The sequence below is a fragment of the Sus scrofa genome, chromosome 13 (genome assembly GCF_054392235.1).
Source record: "Sus scrofa isolate SSC_HxYL_T2T_F1_AM1 chromosome 13, Sscrofa_HxYL_maternal_Yorkshire_Landrace_v2.0, whole genome shotgun sequence".
Classification (NCBI taxonomy): domain Eukaryota; kingdom Metazoa; phylum Chordata; class Mammalia; order Artiodactyla; family Suidae; genus Sus; species Sus scrofa.
The window spans coordinates 39,294,301-39,318,945 of record NC_139395.1 but is presented as its reverse complement, the minus strand read 5'-3'; the positions used below and the strand labels follow the sequence as shown (position 1 = coordinate 39,318,945).

At 41.7% G+C, this 24,645-nt stretch overlaps 2 protein-coding genes and 1 long non-coding RNA gene across 11 annotated transcripts in view; 1 reads left to right on the top strand and 2 right to left on the bottom strand.

The window, feature by feature from the left end:
* LOC110256427 (uncharacterized) overlaps nucleotides 1–24,645 on the top strand; it is a 193,100-nt gene that overhangs the window by 107,385 nt on the left and 61,070 nt on the right. The window lies entirely within an intron of this gene.
* On the bottom strand, nucleotides 281–2,584 carry EIF1B (eukaryotic translation initiation factor 1B). Its single transcript, NM_001001635.1, is given in 4 exon segments — nucleotides 281–562; nucleotides 946–1,047; nucleotides 1,455–1,618; nucleotides 2,554–2,584. Coding segments are annotated over 4 exon segments (342 nt in total). The 3' UTR covers nucleotides 281–517.
* Nucleotides 21,308–24,645, bottom strand: part of MYRIP (myosin VIIA and Rab interacting protein) — a 210,016-nt gene continuing 206,678 nt past the window's right edge. For 2 of the 3 annotated variants that reach the window (XM_084986612.1, XM_084986613.1), the window contains one exon: nucleotides 21,308–23,456. In XM_084986612.1, coding sequence (XP_084842738.1) covers nucleotides 23,424–23,456 — 33 coding nt within the window. In that variant the 3' untranslated portion in view covers nucleotides 21,308–23,423. 3 annotated transcript variants of the gene reach the window in all.

Genomic DNA, 24,645 nt, shown 5'->3' with positions numbered 1-24,645 from the left:
GCATTTAATAAAGGTTCTCCTCTAGCTTTAACAGCATCTGAAATTAACTGGAAAGAATAAACAGAATGAGAACTCCAATTTTGAAAGACAAAATATATGTGTATATCACTTGCTTAAATTTGGGAGCCTAACTGCTCACAAAAGGATTCAGTTTTTTTTTTTTTTTTTTTTTATTGTTAAGCTGCAACATACATGGTTTAATACAACAAAAAACATTTAATCAAGTGAAAAGTAATAAACTGAACAATAAAACAAATAAACACTCAAAACAAAATATTTTCCATTGGAAACATGTTAAGATGAATACGGGGTTTCATTAACCATCTTACTGAAATTTTCTTATGTGTTACTAGCCTACATACCCCATGTTTTCTGTAATCATGCAGATGTGAATGGAAGTTTGAATGATTAAATAAATGAAAAGTCCATTTACTGCGGAGAATCATTTCACGAGGCAGCCAAACTGGGTTTAGAGAACAAAATTACTCAAGAAATTCTCCAAGTATTTAGGTTCATTTTAGAATCCATGAACCTTAAGTTGCTCCTCCTTGACAATGCCAACCTGCAGCAAAATAAAATTTAGCAGAATCACTCTGAATAATATATAAATTCATCCCTAAGAAAACATAGAGCAGTCACCAAAAAGAATCACTGTTAATAGGTTATTGCAACACTGTTATTTGTGGCATAACGGTTAATAACAAACAATTCAACACACATTGTAATAACTTGACATGCCACAAAACATCCTAAATGGACATAGGAATGATCAGGTCACTAATGACAAAATAAACTGGCCCTCCTGCCTTCAAATTAAGTACCAACTTTGTATTTGAAGTAACTGATTTGCTTCATTCACATGATTTTTTACTAAGGACGTAATAATTCACATTGCCTTTAAATACAATACAACCTCAGTTATACATAAAGCACCCAATCACTCACCTCCAAGAGAAACTGGCAAATGTTTTTTCTTTGGTCACCTTGAAGCTGAATAACCTCTCCGTATTCAGGATGTTCAATCACAGTACCATTACAGGCAAATTTCTGGAGAAGTAGGTTCAACATAACTGAGTCAAATACAATGAGATTTTATTTGTACCCTAAGACTAAAATTAGCTATTTCAGTAAACTTGATTACATTTAAGAAACAGCATTTGTCTCCTATAACCCCTGAATTAATTTGAAAATGAATCAGCAGGTCACAGAGAAAATGATTTTTACTGGGAACATGGAAACTAAGCATTTTTTATTTTATTTTGCTTGAGAGCCATGTAAATCTTATTTTAAGATGAAAGACCATAGATCTGAATGTTAATTAGGAGCATGAACAGTTTTCTTGGATCTAATCATTTTCACCCACATTGACAGTCAAGTATACGTGTGAAACGTAATCCTATTTAGAGGTGTGCATCAATAACTACATTTTAGTCTCTTCCTCCTAACACCTTTACCTTTTTGAAAGCTTTCACAAGTTTCTTTTTGTCATAATCATCTGCAATGCCCTGAACAGTAGTCAGTGTCTTCCTGCCGTTCCGTTGCTGGATTCTTATATGAATGTAATCCTCAGTCCCTGCCGGGAGTAAGTCGTCACCCTTAGTTGCATCAGCAAAGGGGTCTGCAAAAGGATACAAAAAAATCCAAAGCAGGAAAATATCTTTTAGTTAGTAATCTCCAGAGAGGTGGTACGCTACCATCTAGGCACTCCGCGAAGAAGGTTCTGGTGCCTCTGCTTTTTTTTCTGCAGGTGAGGATGGGGGGGGTGGTAAGGGTAAAAATTAATAAAATCTCCAAGGTACTCTCACAAAGAGATTTTAAACACGTATGTCCACTGATACCCGAACAGAAAAACGTTGTTACAGGTAGATAATGTTATTGTTGAATAAAATCCTCTAATGAGAGAAAAGAGATTTTATAGTTTTATAACCACTATAAAAATGTGCGTCATCTCGACTATTCTGATGACAACAGAAACATTCACAGATGCCACTCCAATCATTTAACCGTAACTCTGCCTCGAAAAAAGTAAGAAAGATATATATACAGCAATCAAGAGTAATTTTACAAATTACTACGGGAGCGGAGAAGACTGGGCCACTGCCCTGTGACAGATGAGCGGCCTGATCCGCGTCTGTTACTAAACGCCCCCGAGAGTCGCTCGCAAACAGTCCCGACCGCTAATGGGCGCCGATCCCCCAGCTCCGGGCCAGCCTCCCCCCGGAGAGCAGCAGGGGCAGATCTGCAGGCGGATCGGGGTTGAAGAGGTGGCAGAGGGCAGAAGCGAGGAGCAGACAAATCTAGGGGCAGGCCAGAGGGCGGCACGGGGCCCGAGGCCGGGGCTCGGGGACGGGGTCCGGGGCCGTCCTCCGGGAGGGGGTCGCCAGGGGCCCGTCGCCATCTTTCGGGCGCCGAGACAAAGCCCCACTCGGGGTGCGGGGAGGGCAGTTGGGGGCCCTCTGGGCCAGGGGGGCCGGCAAGCGGCCCTGGTGGGGACAGGCAGGGGCGGCCGGCTGGCCGAGAGGCGCGCGGGGAATGTGAGGGGCCCGATCTTACCGAAAGATTGGAGGTTCTGGATAGTGGACATGCGATACTAGTGTGAGGCCGGTGAAGGGATAAAATTCCTGCGGGGCCCGCCCGGATCACCGTGTCAGGAGGCTGGAGTGGCGAGAAAACGGAAATAAATAAGGAGACGCTTCGCCCCGAGGTAGGGATGCGGCTGGAGCGGCGGCGGCGGAAGCCGGGAGGAGGCAGGAAGAGGCGAAGTAGGAGGCGGAGGAAGAGGCGGCGGCGACGGATGCGAGAACGCGAGAGAAGAGGCGGCGCTGCGGCTTCTCCCACAAAATGGCGGACGGACACTATTTAGCCGCGCCCGCCGCCCCACACGTGACCCTCCCGCGCCAGACGCTCTGGGACTTGTAGTTTTCATAACGCGAGAGACCCCGGAAAGCTCGGGGCGAGCAGGCTTACGGGACCTCAATTCCCAGCAGGGAGTGCGCTCCCCAGCTCCAGGCGGTGGGGCTGGGAGAGGTCCAGCGGGCTGCAGACCCAACTGGCCCGAACCTGCAGGTCTAGAGCAGTTTTCGTGGGGCGCTCGCAGGTTCTCCCTTGAGTCCCCTTCTTTGGCCGTACAGTGCCTGCGCAGAGGGTTTGGTGCTGAGGGGGGCGATGATCATCAGTCACCCTCGAGGCCCCGTGTAATGTAAGTAAAATCTGGGTTAGAGGACCAAAACAAGGCTCGTAGCCCCGGCTTTCGATTCGATGGCAGCCCCTCAGCACCTCCCCTACCTCCCCACCTCCTGCCTCGCTCGGTTGCAGGAGCTCTGTAAGTCCCTCTGAAAAGTCGATATGAGAGTCTCTCGCTCAGGATTGGACCGCCCTCAGATTGCCTAGCGCGGTGATTCTCAAACTCCAGTGGGCATTTCCCCAGGGCTTGTTTCAGGACGTCTGGGGCATGACCCTAGAATTTGCAAATCCAGCAAGCTGCCAGGCGATGCTCATGCTACTGGTCTGGGACCGCAGTTAAGAACCACTGCCTAGCTTCAGTGGGGGCCCAAGTATATCCCCGAGCTCCATGGAACATACCAGAAAACCAGCTTGACAACTTGAACACAGAACAGGAAGGTTAACTGATAGGTACCAGAACTGTAATATCTCCCTAACAAACTATACACAGAAAAACAAACCTGAGGCCATGAGAATAGGCTCACCCAGGCAGGTGGTCAATTGTCAAACTTGGTTGATTTTCTGAAAGCAAATATGGACTAAAAAGTTAGGGATTCTTAACCTTGTTTTGTGCCATGGCAGACTTGTGAAAGTTTATAGACCCCTCAGAATCATGCTTTAAGAAATAAAACATGTAGGATTACAAAGGAAACCTATTACATTAAAGTTAAAAACAGTACATTGATAACATAGTATTACTTCTTTACTAATGCATTAATTAACAAGATCTAATAGCAGGTCTAACAACAGCTGGAATTTCAAAAAGGTGCCAAGGAAAAGATACTTTGAGATGTCTGTAGCATCAGAAGTGTAATATAAAAATATCTGTAGCTTCTATTGGTGCCAAGTTGAACATCCTTCAGATAATTCTGGGATGTTAACAGCATTCATAATGGAAAAAAAGCTAGATTTTGGCGAGAGATTAGTGAAAATGTAGGTAGTCTTTTTTCCCATCCAATTTTAGGAATCCCTTCCCCTCCCACCCCCCGCAGTTTTAGCCATGGACCAAGAATCTGCAGACCCCAGGTTAGGAATACTTGAATTTAATAATCTTTTGTGATCAACTATAACGATAGGTACCATTTATTGAATGCATACTATTAGCTGGTTGTAAGCTTTATACATAATATTATTAATCTTTGTAGCCATTCTTTGATGTAGTTGTTACTCTATACTCAGGTAGAAATGGAGGCTTTTACAGGTTAAATAATTTGTCTAAAAACATCAAATTCTCAATTCTCAGGTATCTAAATCCATTTTTGGTCTTTTACTCATGATTTAAATGAACAACACTTTTATTATCCAAACTAAAGTGTAAAATTTTAGAGCTGGTTCTAAAACGAGAATCAAAATTTTGTTGTTCATTTGTTGATTACACCTGCAGTGTTTCTGCCCTTTGACTTTGTACCTTTATTAGCACACTTTAAGGTCATTTTTAATACTCTCTGGATGAAGTTCAGAATAAACCAAATGTGTTTGTTTTCTTTCTTTCTTAGCAGATGTCCCAAACCATTTTATATTATGTTGTTTCTTAGAAGGAGCCAAGGATGGTCCAGTCAAGGGGAAAAAAAAAAGCCACAGAGAAGCTAAGAAAGATCCAAAAATCTTGGGGTTTGCATGGTCATTACCCTTGTCAGAAGATCTTATACTTTCTTATACCTAGTATTTGCTTCAGAAACTCCCAGGAGCTCAGAAATCTTCAATCAAAGCCAACTACGAATATAGGTCAGATGCATTTGTAATTATAACCTGGAAAACTCCCCCGACACTATGGTCATCATTTCAGATCCTTTATGCTTAGACCTGACCTGTACAATTCAGGAACCACTAGCCACATGTGGCCACTGAGCACTTGCAGTGCAGCTGGAACAAGTTGTGATGAGCTTTCAGTATAAAGTACATACTGAGCTTTCAAAGACTTCGGTTGTCTCAATTTCACCTGTTTCTTTTCATTTTGAAATGTGGCTACTAGGAGTTCCCATCGTGGCTCAGCAGTAATGAACCCGACCTGTATCCATGAGGATGCAGGTTCGATCCCTGGCCTTGCTCAGTGGGTTAAGGATCTGGCATTGCTGTGAGCTGTGGTGTAGGTTGCAGACTCGGCTTGGATCTTGTGTTGCCGTGACTGTAGTTTAAGCCGGTAGCTACAGCTCTGGTTTGACCCCTGTCCTAGGAACTTCTGTGTGCCGCAGGTGCGGCCCTAAAAAGAAAAATAAATAAGTAAATAAAATATGGCTACTGGAAAATTTCCGATTACATGTGGCTTACATACTATTTCTATCGGACAGTGCTGGTTTAGTGTGAAAGGGTTTGACCTATATGTAAAGTTATAAAAGGAACAAATTAACGTGCTTAAAATCTAGTATTTTTAGTTCCAAATAGTTCCAGCCTAGTTTAAGGTGATTAGTTCCTGCCTTATTTCCAAAGGGAGTTTAGATCTCCTACAGAGAATAAAAAATAAAAAGTTAGAATAGTTGAAAAATGAAAGCCCCCAAACTAAAGATAGATCCTAGATCTAGCTTTTAATTTTCTAATAATTCGGACAAAGAGAAAATCAGTTAGAAAATCTGTACATCTACAGAATGAAAACATACCAGTTGCGCAGGAGGAATGACTGCCTGGCCCTGAGCCACAGGAGGTGTTTTTCTTGGGCTCTCATAAAGGGTACACTGTGATGTAGTGGACAGTGTCCCCAGGAGTTTGCCTGCCATAAAGACAATGGTGGGTTTTAATGCAGCTGTTTCTTATCTTGTCTAGTCATGAAGACATGCTAACAGGTGAGGACCTAGGGTCCTCATCCATCCAGAGGTTTCTGGTTGTGGTGGTCTTGTGACGATATGTACTCGAGTTTCCTGCTTCAGTGAGCATCATTGACCAATGGCACCAGCTGCTGCACTCAGAGTTCAACATCTTGGAGGTCACACTTCCCACCAGCTGCTGCTGATGACTCAACAGGGATCTTAATGCAGGACAGTTCTTGAGATACGTGGGACTCCTTATCCAGGAGGACCCAGATCTAGTGTCTAGGTCAGAAAAAGTCAGTTAAAAATCTCAACTTATTATCGTCAACAGTGGATTGTTATATTAGCAAAGTGTGATATAAATGAAATGCTTGAGAACATTGTAAATTAAGGATTTAACCCTTTTTATCATTGAAAATAGAATTCTATTAGAGGAAAAGTCTTTATTATGAGTATTTGCATAGGCCAAAAGTAAAATCATGTCTCCAGAAATCTACTTACCTGCAGTGAGAACTTGAATGATAGGTCATTAAAATTAAAGGGTTACACAATTGTTACGTTATATTTTTAGTTTTTATTTTTTTTTTCTTTTTCAGCCCCGCCCATGGCATGTGAAAGTTCCCAGGCCATGTATCAAATCTGAGCCCCAAGCTACGACCTAGACCATAGCTGCAGCAATACCACTACTGTGCCACAGCAGGAACTCCTACACTATCTTTAAAAAGAGGGGAGGAGTTCCCGTCATGGCTCAGTGGTTAACGAATACGACTAGGAACCATGAGGTTACCGGTTTGATCCCTGGCCTTGATCAGTGGGTTAAGGATCTGGTGATGCCACGAACTGTGGTATGGGTTGCAGACGCGGTTCTGATCTGGTGTGGCTGTGCTCTGGCGTAGGCCAGCAGCTACAGCTCCAACTAGACTCCTAGCCTGGGAACCTCCATATGCCACAGGTGCGGCCCTAAAAAGACAAAAAAAAAAAATTAAAAAATTTAAAAAAAAAAAGAGGGGAATAGTAACTGGCTCAAGATGGCTAACTCAGTATCTTCACTATCAAAATATCCTTAATGATAGCAGAAAAGATTTATTTGAGGGAAGACTAATCCAGCACTAAACAACAAGAATGTGCCATCAATGGATCAAACATTTCTTTCCTCCTAAAGGACAAAAACAGAAATCAGTTAGGGAGTTTTGTAGAACTCGGTCTTGTGGTTCAGTGGATGAGGGCTCCTGCATTGTCAATGCAGTGGCCTGGGTTGCTGCTCTGAGCTGCTCCTGTGGTGTGAGTTCAGTCCCTGGCCCAGGAACTTCTGCATGCAATGGGTACAGCCAGAAAAAGAAAAAAAGAAAGAAAAAAAAAATCCCTAGCAATCAGCTGATGGGGGAAGCTGCATTGCTTAAACACTGGCACCACTAGAATATTAAAGATTAGGAAATATTTTAAAAATTCTGAGCTTTTGAACCTGAAATCCTAAGTTTAGGCAAAATAATGTTTAGGAAGGAAGACAAAATAAAGGCATTTTCAAGATGTTTAAAAAAATCGGAAAGTTTTCTCCCATGGACAATATTGATGACACACTCCAGAAAAAAACCCTAAGGAAAAGAAAGACATAGGATAAAAGAATAGAGGTGTATAAAGATATAAGTAAAAATTACGGATATGTCTAAATCATATTTGTATGTAAAGATGGTAAAATATTTTGAGTGATTTCTAGAAGAATAGAAATGTCATGCATTTCTCAATTCAACAAAAAACAGGAAAAGATATAAAAAGAGCTAAAAGAAATCATATAGTAAGTTTAAAGCATTAAATCATAATAAAGATGTAAAATTACATAGTTATCAGTAATCACAAGTTTAAATGTACTATTCTTTATTTTTCAAATTTTTATTTAATTAATTAATTAATTTGTCTTTTGTCTTTTTAGGGCCACACCCATGGCATAGGGAGTTTCCCAGGCTAGGAGTCTAATCGGAGCTGTTGCTGCCGGCCTACACCACAGCCACAGCAACGCCAGAGCTGAGCCACATCTGTGACCTACACCACAGCTCACGGCAATGACGGATCCTTATGCTACTGAGCAAGGCCAGGGATTGAACCCGAAACCTCATGGTTCCTAGTTGGATTCGTTTCTGCTGTGCCACGACAGGAACTCCTGTATTTTTCTTTTAAAAGGCAACCTCTTTAGTTTCAATTAAAAATGGTTGCAAAACTTCATCTAGCTGCTATCTATAACTCATTTAAGGTCAAATGACAAAGATTGAAAAAGTTATTGGGAGCAACTGCTAGTTAAAAAGTAGGGTCTAACAATATTATTATTAGAAAAAGTGAATTCAAGAAGAATCACATTAAACAGGACTAAGAAGAATAGTTCATTTGGATTAAAGTTACACTGAACCAAGAATATGAGTCACAAACTTTTGTATTCCTAGCAACTTGGCCAAATGTAGATAAGGCAAAAAAGGAAAAGGTGGAGAAATTGACAAATTTGCAGTCCTAATAGGTTACAGTAACACATCTGTTTCAGATACAGACATATCAAGTAAACGAAAGTTAGCTACAGATATTTTAATAATAAATGAATTTGCTTCAAGAGATATATGTAAAACTTTGTACCTAATGCAAAGCATATCAATTGTTTTCAAATACCCACAACATATTTATAAAAATGTATTATTGTAAAAATCTGTTATTGTATTATTTCATAAAGATACTCTCCATAAAATTTAAAATGTAGAAACTATATAGGACATACTCTCTGACCAAAATTCAATAAATTATGTTATTAATAAAAGAAGGTAGAAAAAATAAACTACCTGGAAATGTTTTAAGTATATGCTTGTAATTAATTATTAGATTAAATAGAATGTCAAAATTGAAATTATTAATTTTTTTTTTTGGCTACACTTGAGGCACATAAAAGTTCTTGGGCCAGGGATCAAACCCTCATCACAGCAGTGACCTGAGCCGCTGCAGTGACAACACTGGATCCTGAACCTACAGGAGAACTCCCAGAAATTGTGAATTTTAAAGAATGAATTTATTTTTTTAAAAAAGCAATTTACATCTAAACTTAAGAAAAGTGGTATTTGGGGAGTTCCCGTCGTGGCGCAGTGGTTAACGAATCTGACTAGGAACCATGAAGTTGCGGGTTCGGTCCCTGCCCTTGCTCAGTGGGTTAACGATCCGGTGTTGCCGTGAGCTGTGGTGTAGGTTGCAGACGCGGCTCGGATCCAGCGTTGCTGTGGCTCTGGCGTAGGCCGGTGGCTACAGCTCCGATTCAACCCCTAGCCTGGGAACCTCCATATGCCGTGGGAGCAGCCCAAGAAATAGCAACAACAACAACAAGACAAAAAGACAAAAGACAAAAAAAAAAAAAAAAGAAAAGTGGTATTAGGGGAAGCTTTGTAGTATTAGTTGCACTTATGAGAAAATATGGAAAATAAATGGACTGTATTTCAACTCAAAATTAGAAAAAGAACAAGAAAAGTCTGAAAACATGGGAAAAAAATGAGAAAAGCAGAAGTTAATACATTGGGCAAAACAAGAGTAGTGATCAATATAATTTATTGGGAAGTTAAAAATCAAATTTTGGGGAGTTCCTGTCGTGGCGCAGTGGTTAACGAATCTGACCAGGAACCATGAGGTTGCAGGTTCGGTCCCTGCCCTTGCTCAGTGGGTTAATGATCCGGCGTTGCCGTGAGCTGTGGTGTGGGTCGCAGACACAGCTCGGATCCCGCATTGCTGTGGCTCTGGCGTAGGCCGGCGGCTACAGCTCCGATTCGACCTCTAGCTTGGGAACCTCCATATGCCGCGGGAGTGGCCCAAGAAATAGCAAAAAGACCAAAAAAAAAAAAAATCAAATTTTCGTCTTTTAAAAAACTGTTAAAATAGACAAATATGTGGCAATTGTGATCAACAAAGAGGGAGAAGTCTTATAACCTTGATAATAGAGAAGTACTATATACAGATGTCTTTTTAAAAATTATGAGAATGCTTTACTTGTCTTCATAGGAATAAGTCTGAAAATCTAGATGCAAAGGTTGATTTTCCATAAGTTCCTATAATTGACTTATTAGAAGGTAGAAAAATATCCTTTTCTAAAATAGGAGCTTGGCCCAAATAGTTTTACAGTCAGTTTCATCAAGCGTCAGAAATCCCACATTATATAAAATGATCCAAAGCACAGAAAAAGATGGAAAGCCTCCCAATTTATTTTATAATCTAAAAGCAAAGATGAAATAATTTATAATAGCATCAAAACTAATAAGGTCCTTAGCAACAAATTTAACAAAATGGGGAGTTCCCATTGTGGTTCAGTGGGTTATGAACCCGACTAGTATCCATGAGGATTCGGGTTCAATCCCTGGCCTCGCTCAGCAAGTTAAGGATCCAGTGTTGCCCTGAGCTTTGGTGTAGGTTGCAGATGTGGCTCGGATGTGCTGTGGCTGTGATGTAAGCTGACAGCTGCAGCTAGCCTGGGAACTTACATGTGCCACAAGTGTGGCCCTAAAGAGCTGGGGGGGTGGGGGTGGGAGGGAGTATAAGTTTTGTACATATTTTGTTAAATTTTTAAAAATTTATTTATTTTTTGCTTTTTAGGGCCACACCTGCGGCATATGGAAGTTTCCAGGCTAGGGGTCAAATCGGAGCTGCAACAGGAACTCCAACACTTATACTCTTAAATAACATTCTTGAAAGAAATCAAACTAAATCAATGAAAAGAATCTCATGTTTATGGATCAAAAGACTTAATATTGTTAAGATGATAATGTTCCCCAAATTGGGCTACAGATTCAACATAATACCCACTGAGATCCCAGGTGTCTTCTTTGCAAAAGCTGAAAAGCTGATCTTAAAATTAATAAGGAAATGTAAGAGACCCAGAAAGTGAAAGTGATCTTTAAAAAGATTAACAAAGTTGAAAGATTCATACTCCTGACTTCAAAACTTGCTACTAGAGCTCCCATTGTCACTCAGTGGGTTAAGAACCAGACATAGTGTCTGTGAGGATGCAGGTTCAACCTCTGGTCTCACTCATTGGTTTAAGGATCCAGCATTGTTGCAATCTGTGGCATAGGCCTACAGCTGCAGCTCTGATTTGACTGCTGGCCTGCCTGGGAACATCCACATGCTTCAGGCATGGCCGTAAAACAAACAAAACAGTACAAAGTGGAGTTCCCTTGTGGTGCAGCAGGTTAAGGATCCAGCTTTGTCACTGCAGTGGCTCAGGTCACTGCTGTGGCTCAGGTTTGATTCTTGGCCCAGGAACTTCCACATGTCTCAGGCAGGGCCAAAAAAGCAGAGCAAAACAAAATAAAACAAAAACCTGACTGCAAAGCTATATAGTCAAGACGGTGTGGTTTTAGCATAAGGATAGACATCCAGGTCAGTGAAATAGAACTGGAAGTACAGAAATTGTTCTTGCATTTATGGTAAGTTGATTTTATAACAAAAGACACAAGCTCTATGGTCGTCTCAATAAGATGAAAAAAAGATTTTTTTTTTTTTGCTTTTTAGGGCTGCACCCCGGCATATGGTGGTTCCCAACCTAGGGGTCGAATCAGCTGCAGCTTCAGGCCTACGCCACAGCCACAGCAACACAGGATCCAAGCCCCTCTGCGAACTGCACCACAGCTCACAGCAACGCCAGATCTTTAACGCACTAAGCAAGGCCAGGGATCAAACCCGTAACGTCATGGTTTCTAGGCGGATTCATTTCCGCTGCACCAAAAACAGGAACTCTGAAAAAAAGAGATTTTAACGCATCATGTGGCTATTCTCCAAAGATACTGCCCCTCCCCCCACCCATTGAAGGAAGGTGGAGGATCACAGTGTGGGAGTTAAGGCTGCATGTTGTATTATCTCTTACAATTTCTGGAAGCGGAATGACACAGGAGGTTGTTGCTTCTCATTTCAAGGGTAGACCAGTGACCTTTTGCAAGGCTCATATTTGTGCTGATATTTTCATTGTAATGATAGCTTGCTTGAATTCTTTTCTTAGCTCACATTAATATAAGAGCTACTTAATCGATTCTATTACTCTTAACTGAGCCAACAGTTTTTTTTTTTAATTTAATATGCCCGTATTGTAGTCTGCCCACCACACTATGTAATTCTGAAACAATCATGTCCTTCCTTATATCACAGGGCTGTACAAAGCACTGGTAATAGCCACATGGAGATGCAAACTTGTGGCACCATGTCCTTATAAAATCTTATTTAATTGAGATCATGCTCTTCATGTTTTGTCAGTTTCTTAGGTCATTGGGTCTACATTTTCAAGACTTTTGAGTTTAATCACCTTTCTTTATTGCAAACATTTTCTTTATTTAATGGATTTACAATGCTGGTAAAACAGTCTCAACTAAGATTCAATTTCTGTCTTCCTTTCTTTCTTTCTCCCTCCCTCTTCCTTTCTCTCTTTCTTCCCTCCTTTCTTTCTTTCTGTCTGTCTGTCTTTCTTTTTTATAGGATTTGTATCTCATCTAAGCAAAGAAAAAAATATTCATGTGGCAAAATAGTAATAGCTTGCATTTACTGAGTGTGCACTATGTACCAGGTCAGGGCTAAGTGCTTTCCACACAGTATTTCTATTTTCCTCAGTCTTGTTAAAAATTCTGAACCACAAATCCCTAGTGGGCCATCAGCGTCACACTTCTTACTGCACTTCCTAGAATGTTGTTTTTCTCACTCTCTGTAATGATGATGTCATACATATTCTCTCTTCTCAAAGCCAAATTCCTTCCCCTGTTTTCCTCTGTCTCTGTTTCAGAGATGTTGCTCCTCAAACTTACAGTACCCGCCTCTTCCTCTTGTATTTATAGTGTCTCTCTCTATAAATAGAATTAGTTCCAGCAGGATGCAGATATTCTCTAGAATATTCCATCTTAAAAGGACAAAACCCAAAATTCCTTGGACTTACATTCTCTTCTTGCCAGGACTCATTTCTCTACTCTTGCGAAGAGTTGTTGATAGTCACCCTCTCTGCTTGCTCAGGCCTCACCTCTCTTCAGCCCCTGCAAACAGGCTTCCATCTCCACTGTTATGCTGAAACCATCCATGCCCAAGTGTGTGTGACCTCTATGTTGCCAACTTAATACCATGTCACTGTTTTTATCTGACTTGACCCTCTCCACAGCGTTTGACAACGTGAACTACTCCTTTCTTCTTTTGGGTTCTATGACATCACCCTTTCTTGGTTTTCTTCCACCTCATTGGTAAACTATGTTCAGCTCCTTTGCCAGCTCCTTCTTTGCTCAAACTGTACCAGTGTGTTTATTAAGATAAGAGGAAAAGTCAAGAGATGGTGTGTTGGAAGCCAAGGGAAGGACAGGTGCATCCCAAAGGCTGGGTTAGGAGCGGCTGTCACCAGAAGAGGACAGTTGAGCCCAGTGGTTAGCAACCTCACAGTTGCATTCAGTGGCATCATGGTGTCAGGATGAAGTGGGTAGAGCTGAAGTAGAGGAGACAGGGGGTGTCTCAGATCTTTTCCACTTGGGTTATGCTGGATATCGTAAGCTACCAGCGAGAAGGAAATGCACTAGAACTTGTCCTCGAGCTAAAGAAAAATAAACGTGTAGAGTAAGTTATTCTGCATCAAAAACATCTTTGAGGAAGAGAAGATGAACAATTATGTAAATAAAACCATTTAGCTTTGAGAAATGGGGTAGGACATGGAGAGAGGGTGAGAAAACAGATTAAATAAAAGAAAATCTCTTCAGTTCAGCTCACCTCAGTTCCTTTTGAATATTAGATCTCTTTGATAATACAAATACTCTTTTACAGAAACATGAGAAGTTGCAGAAATGTCAGTAATAGCAATGAGTTTGGAGGGCCATGTCATCATTTCTTGGATATAGTTCCAAAATAAATAAAGGACCCCAGACAATGTAGCAGACAGTATCCTCAATAACATTTTTCACAGTAACTACAGAAAAGGATTCATGTGGCTCTTTCTTACAGATGAAAAAGAGTTAGAAACAGTTGTGCATCTGTCAAGACTATCCAGTCACAGAAACCAAATCTGCCTTTTCAAAGTAAACATGTTATTTTCTATGTAATAGCTATAATTAGCTGTGGGGACATCACTGACCCATTAGTAGAAAAACAGATGGGATGAGATTTGTCTTCATGCATGAGCAAGGATGTTGTGAAAATATTAGAAATTGTTAGCCGTAAACTCAGTCACCATGTTGTCGAGCCAGAACGCTCAGTTACAAATAGCGGAGGAAATAGAACAAGGAGTCCACAAAGGGCCTCTTTTAGTTACTCAGAGTGATCATTTTAGGTGTTTTTCACAGAAGCTAGTTACAAAATGTGGGAGATTGCAACATCAGTTCAAGCAAAAATCTGAGCCGACTTCAGGGCAAAAGAAAGGGCTACTGACCCCCAAATCTATTTCCACCATTTCAACTAATGGAGCTGCCACTGACCCAATAGCCTGGGCAGGACCTTGCCACTCCTTTCATCCTTCCTCTCCATTCCTGCTGCTTTGTCTCTGAGTGAACCTCCAACTCAGGAACACCTACTTTCAGCCTCCCTAGTGTCTTGGGCCTGGGCAGGGATTGTGTGAAATGTTAGGGTTTTGTAAGGGGGCTGGAGGCTGGGGGCTGGGGGCTGGGGGCTGGCATGTGTCTTCTTAGAAATCACCGCAGGGGATGCTGAGTCTCCCTTCCCTCCACGCAGTTCAGAGCCTCAGGGAATAGTACAGATGCTCAAGATCATAGGGTGTACAAGTTCTTTCACAGCAGGAACAAATTTTCCAAACCCCAAATGCGTCATTCAGTCAAAATAAAGAAGCAAAAGGCCCCATGAAGAAACTGTGATAGAACATAAAAGAAAGCAGGGCAAGCCAGACACATGGGTTTGAGATGTTTAATACAGATCTTTAACCCCACTGTCCCCCTACCCTGAGCCTGTCTCTGGGTAGTGCGACTCTGCCCACTTCTGACTGTGCATCCTTTTCTGAAGGGCGTGCCGACATCATAAATTCCGTGTCTTATCTCTGTTCCCAGACCACAAGCTTCCAGAGGGCAGGACTATATTTTGTCTTTCTACCTTTCTAGTATTGGGTACCAGCCCAGCAAAGCTTAGAAACTAACCCATGTTGTCAAACTCAGTGAATTCAGAGCGAATGTGTGTTTATAATCTTCATGTAGATATTCCTATCAGCGTGTCACAGAACCCCCTTAAACTCAATATGACCCAACTTGATCCTTTTATCGAGATTCTGCTCAACCTGTGCTTCCATTTCTGTATCGGTCGGTGCAGTCAGAGCCCTGATGTTAACCAGTCTTCATACTACTTGACTGCTCAGTAGCCACTCACTCCTTCCTTTTTAAACGTCCTTGCTTCCTGAGGCATGATTCTCTTCTGACTTTTCCTCTCTCTTTCTGATGGCTCTTCCCCTGCCAGTCCAGTTCCACAGGGCCAGGGCCCTCTGTCTTTATTCTGTTTTATAAGCCCCCTCAGTGATCTCATCCATAGGCACAACTTGCAGTTCCATCTGGGTCCCAACAGCTCTCTGATCCCCAGCTCCAGCCCTGAACTTTGCAGTGTGGATCCACCTACTTACCAGACTTCTATACTTGGCCAGCACGTCAAATCAAACATATCTAAAAAGCAGTTTGTCTTCCTTCCCCATCCTCAATGAATGGAATCTCTTGCTCCAGCCAGAGGTCTGAGGGCGTCCTTCGCATCTCAGTCTTTTTCCTTATCCATATCCAACCAATTCCCCAAATTCTTACTTACTACCCTAATCTAAGCTGTCTTGATTCCTTTCTTAACTCTATAAGAAGTCTCCTAATTTGTTTATCCACAATCTCTTTGGCCTTATACAATATATTCCTTATGTTAAAAAGCAGAGTTATTAAAAAAAAAAACTCACAAATCTACTCAGGAAGGATCTAATCAGTTCACTTCCTTCCTGAACTTTTCAGTGTCTCACTATGAAATTATGGATTAAAGACAAAATGCACCACATCAATCTAGACAAATGGGATGAAAATAGAGAAACGTGCAAAATGCTCTGTATACAGGTGAGGGAGTGGATCATGTATCTAGGTGAGAAATGATATCTTAACAGTGACTTCCACACCCTGAGCAGGTAGGAGATCTGTCTCTGGGAAGTGCTTGGAACAGAAAGGGGGACACTTATGCTCTGAGTTTTCAGTGGGGCCAAAACATCAAAGAGGATCTAGGAGTTGGCCAGGCAATTCAGTAGGTCAAAGATGAGAAGGAGTTCCCTGGTGGCCTCGTGGTTAAGGATCCAACATCACTGCTGTGGTTTGTGTCACTGCTGTTGTTCCACATGCCTGGAAACTTCTGCATGTCGTGATGAAGAGAGGTTGGAAAGAGGGCTTTTGAGGAACAGGAATATCTAAATTCTAAATTTTGAGGAACAGGAATATCTAAATATCTAAACTGGATTTTCAGCTGTTAGGTGATATGCTATGTGCCCCTGCTCCCTGACTTCTCTCCTACCCCCAGCCTCTGCCAGCTTTTACTGCCCATCAGCTCTTTAGTGTAGTCTGCTATAGGAGTGATTGATCTCTTTGTTGTTGTTGTTTTAAGTGAAAATGGTAAAGGAGATCTGAATTGATGTAGTGCAAAACAGAGGCTATGACAAGGAAGCTAAGACCAAAAACCATTGGTCTTCAAAAGCACAAATTCACAGGCTTTGGGAAAGGTTTTGGCCTCCAAGGTGTAGATTTGAACCTACATTTTTCGTGGCATGGAGTCTACTCCCAACTCCAATGATCAGGTTTGCACTAGGATTCTCCACGTCTACACGAGAATTTTCCAGGGAGGGGTCAGGAGCCATCAGAGAGGACGTGACTTTTGAACTGACCCTTCTTAAAGGATGAGTAAGGGTTTTCAAAGTCAGAGGGAAGCATTCCAGGGGACTGTTATATAACATGGGAAGATGTAGAGTTGAAAAGATCCTTGTTTTAATGGTTTCTGACCCATAGAGGGTAAACTGGACCATGGAAGGAGCTGAGGTCCAGAATTATACTCAGTTACAGTCCTGCTCTGACAGTGCCTGGACAGGCTTTCCAACCACATTTAGATCTGTCTCTTTAGCATTAGCCAAAATGCCCATTTTCCCCTGCAATTAAAGACAGAGTGGAGGCTAGGGGAGCAGAATCCTGTCTGCTTCAAGTGAAGAGGGGATGACTTACTCCTTTGTCATCAGGCAGTTCAATGGTCAATGGGCACCAAGCTGACATCTGGTCAAATGGCATCAGCAGAGCTGTTGTACCACAGACAGTCAGCATTTCAACAGCTCAGGGTCACTAGGAAGTATTGTTACTGGACAGAGAAAAGACAATAACAGTGTCATTTAAAGACAAAGAAGAACCTCAGTTCTGCCAGACTGATGACAGCAACTCATTCATTGCCGGGATGATTCTACAGAGACCCAAATTACAAACAGTGGAAATGCTGATTCATAGCATCTGTTTTCTGTGGTAGAACATTCATGACACATGGTTTTCATTTATCAGGGCAAAGAATACTTGTCTCCAAAGACTGGGCTTCTGTAGAGATGAAAATCTTTTTCTTTCTTCGCAGTGGGTCTGTCATGAAATGAATGGAATAGTAGGGAAGAATAAATCAGAAAGGACAGGCTTGAAAGTGCAAATTATTGTCATTACCAAGGTTCAGTAAAGGGCATGTTGAAGATAGAAGTGCAATAAAAAACACTTACCACCACCACTGCCTGTAAATAGCCCTTTCATCTTCAATTAAGTAATTACCACATTGCTTAGCGAATGAGGACAGCAATTACACGCCTTTTCATCTTGTCACCTCGCCCCTTAGCACCTCATGGTTAGGGCACATCCTGGCCCTGGGCCAGTATTGCTCCTCGTCATTTGATATGCACAATACGTGGAGGAGAAGGTAGCTCTGAGTCTGAGGCCACGATGCCCCCAGTCCTGTCTCTCCCTGAGCAAGTACAAAGCTGAGAACTCCACAGACTAGGTAGCACTATCTGTCAGGTGCCAAAAGCATACTCCCCAGGTTGCTGTGATGACAGCAGATGACAGATTCTCCTGGACTCATGGAAGATCTTAAGAGTTGACAGGTGTACAGGGGATGTCTGGTGAACTTTCCCTGCACAGGTAAACTTCCCAGAGGCTCTCAGGTGGGCTTAGGGCACTGTAATGAAGTAAGGCAGGGCTGTATAGAGGAGGAAGTTGTTACCTGGTCCGCCTGGCTCAGCTGGCTCTACTAGCAGACATTTAACTTTGTCCACTTCAAAGATTGGGAAACTTAATTGAAAATCCCCACTCCTCAAGGCTGCCCATTGGTTTGTTTGTTTCTGGGCAACAATAACCTGATGTCTTTCAGAAGTTTAGTTAGGATAATTGAATAGTGAGGACTGGGGAGGAGAATAAGGGAAACAGATAAGACCAACAGAAAGCTTTTCCCTAAAGAGATGGAACAACACGCATCCCAGGGCTCAGCCAGTAGATGGGGCTCTCTGGATTATCTCCCAATTCTACCCTTCTTTCAGCTGCCGTTTAAGCAATGTTTTAGATCTTGAGTTAATACTGTCCCTGACAGGGGCCGAGATGGCTGAAGGGGAATTTGAGTCATCAGAAGCTTACTGGGTTTTCTAACTGGTAGGTGGTCTCCAAACTTTTTGGACCACACATCCCAGTAAAAACTGTTTGACAATGCATCTCCAAAATATGTCTATGTATTTATAAATTATTTACATGTGCTTTCCTCTATCCATATATTTAATATTGTTAAAGCTTACTTCTAGATAAAGAATAAAAATAAGTATGGATAAACGACCTAATATTTTCTTTCACCTCCCCTAAATGGGCCATCTTCTACAACCCTTGTGCTGTCTGTACTCCACTTTGGAAACTGCTCTTCTAACCTTTGAGTTCCCCAAGTTCTGGATTTTTGTGGCCAAAGGATGTAGGGGAGGGACCCACTCAGAAAAGATGGGTCATGGCTGGGTACATGGGTCTTATTCAAAGAAGTCAGTGAAAAGAGTGAGCATCTCAACATCTTCTCTGACTTATCAGTGATGGCAGGAAGGGGTGATGGCATCTAAGAACTCTGTGTTAAGTCTTGATCAGCTTAGAGACAATTTTAAGAGGCCCAGCTAAACTAAACCAAAGTTATTGGCATATCATTGGGGCCCACATGTTGTAAGCATCTGTGGATACAGGAGCTTTTGCTTTTAGATTCTAGCCAGCAGGTCCCTGGACCATTCACCACCACCTGGGGTTGCTCTACTATCTTTAAAAGGGGGGAGGGTGAGGTAGAGGTTTAGGGGAGCCTCTTTCTCCTCCACCTTGGTGTTGACATCCCTCCTCTACACTTCAGTGTTGGGAGGATGCTCACCCACAACCCCAGGATGGCATGAGAGGGACTGCTCCTTATTGTGCATCATCTTCAGTTCAGTCACTTGAGCATGGGGTAACCACAGCCCAGAGCTAAGACTACCATCACCACTCTAAATGAAACAAATTTGTTTTAAGTACCTGCTCTATGCCAGACCCTGTGCAGGATAAGTGGAACCCACTTCCTCAAGAAGCTTTCAGGTCAGTGCAGGAGAAAGATAATCAAACATGAAACTTCAGTGCAGGGGATGTCTTAGTTTGGGGTTTCCCCAACAGAGAGTCTGCGCTGAGCTGTTTGTTTGGGAGGTAACCCCAGAGTACATGCTGAGTGAGAGGGAACATTAGAGGATGAAGGGGAAAAAAGTCACAAAAGAGGTTATCAATGAACAGATTACCACTGTGGTACTGGGCTTCAATCCTGCAGGGACCCCTCTGAGGGATTCTATTGAACTGTGCTACTCACATTATGACCAGCAGCATTGGCGTCACCTGGAAGCCTGTTAGAAATACAGCATCATGGGCCCCACCAGCCTTGCTGAGTCAGAATTTGCACATTAAAGTTTGAGAAGCACTGCCTTCAATCTTTCATCTTTATCAAACATGTTAGCTTAGATAGAAAACATATTTGTCTTTTTTCGAGGACTCGATTCTACCACACTGGATCCTTCTGGATAACTTCTTTGAGGTTTCCAATGTTTGAAGTGGGTACTAAGGTTTTCCACTGCCTTGAGAGCTCTTTTAAATGCAACTCCAGGAGTTCCTGTTGTGGCGCAGTGGTTAACGAATCTGACTAGGAACCATGAGGTTGCGGGTTCGGTCCCTGCCCTTGCTCAATGGGTTAACGATCCGGCGTTGTCGTGAGCTGTGGTGTAGGTTGCAGACGAGGCTCGGATCCTGCGTTGCTGTGGCTCGGATCCTGCGTTGCTGTGGCTCTGCCACAGCTCCGATTCGACCCCTAGCCTGGGAACCTCCATATGCCGTGGGAGCGGCCCAAGAAATAGCAAAAAGACAAAAAAAAAAAAATGCAACTCCATTTACCTGCACTTTATCATAATTATAACTTAATTGCAGAGACAGAAGGCTCACGCAACCAACTGTTCTGCAAAATGCAAATTTTGTATGGGAGATACTTCCCCTGGGAGAAGATAGGATGGTTGTTGTTTGAGAAGTTATTTTTAAAGGAATGCACCAAATGCCTCCTGTACTTTAAAGTTTTGTCAGAAATTTCAATGAATAGAGGACCCTTTGTAAAAGATCAACACACACACACACACACACACACACACACACACACACACACACACACACACTTACTCACTTTAGGTGAGTGGAGATTTCCTATTCCCATTTGGGGATGGCAGGGGCCAGTGTCCAGACTGGTCAGCCTCAGAGAACCAACAACTGCCTCTGAGCCTGTGAATGACTCTGGGAGAGTCACTGCCCTGCTTCCCACTCAGCTACACACAGTCCCCACAGAGGTCAGCAGGAGCTTCTCCACTGATGCCCAGGTTTTCCTCTAGGGTCCTAACCTAGGGTTCTCAAGCTTTACACCATTGACATTTTGAATTGGATAACTCTTGGTTGTGAGGAGTTGGTATGTGGACTGTAGGATGTTTAGCAGCATCCCTAGCCGATATCCATATACACAGGCCCTGTACCCACCAAGTTGTGACAATCAGAAATGTCCCCCAAGGCACAAAGTGACACTGCTCCTCCTCCATCCTTTGAGAAGTGCTGGCCTTACCTGAGTGACCAGTCGGTAGAGGTGGTCCTAGGAAATTCTGTTCTCAGGAGAACAGGCAATGGCAAGGAGAGTGGTGCAATTGGAAGGAACACGGGGCGTGGGGCAACTGTGGCTTTGAAACTTGGCCCCTCCACTGACTAGCCATTGACTTCTTACCCTATCCCCTCTTCACTCCCAGTCTTCCCTAACCAAAAATAAATAAATAAATAAATAAAATCACACACTCACAAACATTATTTTCATAAATGACTTTTACTTCTTCATCATTTCTCTTGACAGTAATTCTTGGTAATGTGCATATAACATGAAGGCAAGCATACTTTCAGAAGTCATCAAAGATACGGTCCTATTGGCCTCGTTTTCTTAAACCATTAAAATATTTTCATTTATAAAAATTAATCTAAATATAAATATTGACACTGAAGATCAAAATCACTTGATGACAAAATAATTCTTCTGGAACTATAACATATGCTTATGGATTTTAATAGTAAATTAAATCTTTGCACTTATTTGGCACAAGGAAACCTTTATAAAAATTCAAATGCCATAGAGCAGGCCTCTTCTTTTTGTTTTGTTTTCATTTTTTTGCAAGGCTTACACAGTACACATTTTTTTTGTCGAAGAAAACTGAATATTTTAACACTGTAACACAACAATAGTTGCTTTTCATGCCTCTTAAAGAAAACGCTCTATTTGGAACTCAGATCTTTTTTGTTGTGTTTTTAAAATTTGTACTTGTTTGCTTTTAATCACACCAACAGAACAAAAAGCCAAAAATTTACTTTATTTCAAAGGAGTCATTTCTGTGGATAACACATATACAACATCAGCAAGGAATATTATTGGAAGATAGGTAGACCCCCATCAGGAATGAGTCATAACACACATTTCAGCAGCAAGTCAGGTCTGGAAATGTGCGTAGCAGCAAAAGAACATTGAAGTAGAAAACGACACAGAATGAAGCTTTTGTCAGACATTCAAATTCTACTTAGCTTAAAGGTCTGACTTTGGCAAGTTAATCGCTCTGGCCCTCAGTCTCCAAATCTGAAATGAGGATACCTACTGAATAGGGTTGCTATAAGGATTAGAATGAGAATATTGCCTCCTTCAGAGCAGTTGCTTAATACATATCAGTCATTTTATTCCCTTGACTCCCATTTTTTTTCCTTCTTCAGGTTCAGACTATATCAGGAGCAAAATTTTTAAAAAGGTTGCTATTGCTTAATTAACTTAATGAAATTCCAGTTTCATGTGCTTTTATAAACACATTTTAACTAGTCATGCATCTGAGACCACACACGTGGAGTTAGTGGCAACTCTCGCGTCTGTTGAATTCACAGTTTGTCCTTGCTTTATTCATATCTACAAGTTTTCTTAGGCTATTCGTTAACCATTTTTATCTTTAAGGTCATCTTACTACTTTTGCTGAATAATTATATTGGGAAATAAATTATGGAGGACAACATTTCCTCAGGTGGATGTATTCTGCAATTATCCAGTCACCTAAACCTCATTTAGACACAGTCATTGCTAAACCATATGTTGATTCTGGACAGTGCCCTAAAGTTAAACCAATGGTAGGCTTTTTCAAGCCCTTCTCCCTTTCAGAGCAGGGTAGCTCTCTGTGAGTCCAAGGAAGAACCCTGAATTCTTGATGAGATACTGTTTCAGATAGACCTGGGCATGGCATGGGTGAGTCAGAGCTTTCTGTCCTGTGGCTTGTGATTGCAAAGCAGTGGGAGGAACTGGGGGTGCAGTGGACTAGGAGGCAGCTGGAAGGAGACCTTGACAGTTGAGTGCTCCACAATTTAGACAGCCCATAGTGCTCACTACAGGGGCATTTCACTTTTCTCCTTAGCATTTGTGGGATAAAGATGCTTGTGAGAGATGAGTAGGACTTGATGAGTTAAATGTTAATACCCTTCCCTCCACTATCCTCTGACCCCAACAATATTTGGGGGGACAAATGGTTGACATGTAATTCTAGTCAAATCAAAGGGATCAAAAAAAAAAAAAAAGGTTTTAAAGACAACACACAGTAGCAAGGCAAACAGGGAAAAGATGCATCTTTTGAACATGGAGCTCTGCTATTGAAAGCCAGCATCTTGGTTTTCTGTCTTGGATTCCCCTGGGAGCCTAAGGCAGAGAGTAGGCAAGACCTTGATGCTGAAGTCTGGGTCTGCTTTCCGGTTGAGGTATCAGGACAGCCCTGTTCAGGGGTGCACTGTGGCCTCCCCAGGCCCTCTCCTCAGGTGGAAATCGGTACAGTATTCAATGGCTGTTGGGTCAAGGCACTGTCGTGTATGGCCGGAGGCAGTGGGTCACTGGCAGTGGAGTTCCATGGTGCTAATACATTACAGCAGACTCCAGGGAGGGCTCCTGAGACAATGAGCAAATGCAATCAGCCACTTAGTGAAAGTGAGGCGAGGCCATGAACAAAAACTGCCTTTCTTACATTGTAAAAGGTATTCATGCCCATTGACTAAATGTTTCACAATATTTAAAAAGTGATGCATTTCTTACACATACTTCTTAATCCATCTGAAATTCATTTTGCTATACGGAATAAGGCAAAAGGATTTCTTTTCCACTACACCCCCTCCAACCCCCTGGCTAATCTCTCAAGCACAGTTAAAACAAACAAACAACCTATACCTTTTTTACTGGTTCCTGATTCTTAAAAAATCATATAATGCATTTTCATATGTGCCTGTATCTATTTCCGAGCTTTCTATTCTATTTCATTAATCATTGATTTCTTTACAGCTTGTAATTAGTTTTAAAATCTGGCAGGAAAATCACTTTAATTTTGTAAAATACTTTCTGTCTCTTCTTTCTGATTTATCCTGATATGAACTTTAGTTCCAAGAAAATCCCACTGAGAATTTTATGTGAATTGGGTTAAAATAGAAATTAATTTGGGAAAAAATGAGCTGTGGGTGGGATTTATTCATCAATATCTCGATATTAAAGTTATCATTGCCTTGCTGTAAAATTTACCTGGTATTTTATTATTTAATGTACCACTGCATTTTGTTTGCTAATATTTTCTTTAGCATGCCTCACTTCTCTGAAGGTGGTTTGAATGCATCCGTGTGTGCCTGTGTGTGTGCGTGGGTATAAAGATGTGTACACACTTACCAGCCATGTCAGGCTCTGGTTGTTGGGGTTTTAACAGCTTCACAACATGAATGTTTTAGTTTTCAATTTTTTTCAGTGCTCTGGAATATTTTATATTGCATGGGAATTAACTATTCCTTGATATTTTGTCATGAGAATCATTTGGCCAGAGAATCTTTTTCTGAAGTTTTAATAAATTTTGAAATTTTAAGTCAGTTTTTACTAATGTTCTGATTTGATTCTAATTTAATTAGAAACAAGACTTTAACATGTATTAGCATAGATTTATATCACATTGCATATTTAAATAAAAATTTACTCTATTAGAAATCTCTTAAAACTCTGTATTAGAATCTCTTATTTTTTATTTATTGGTTTTTTTCTTTCTTTTTTTTCTTTGGCTGCACCCACAGCATGAGGAAGCTCCTCGGCCAGGGATCAAACCCAT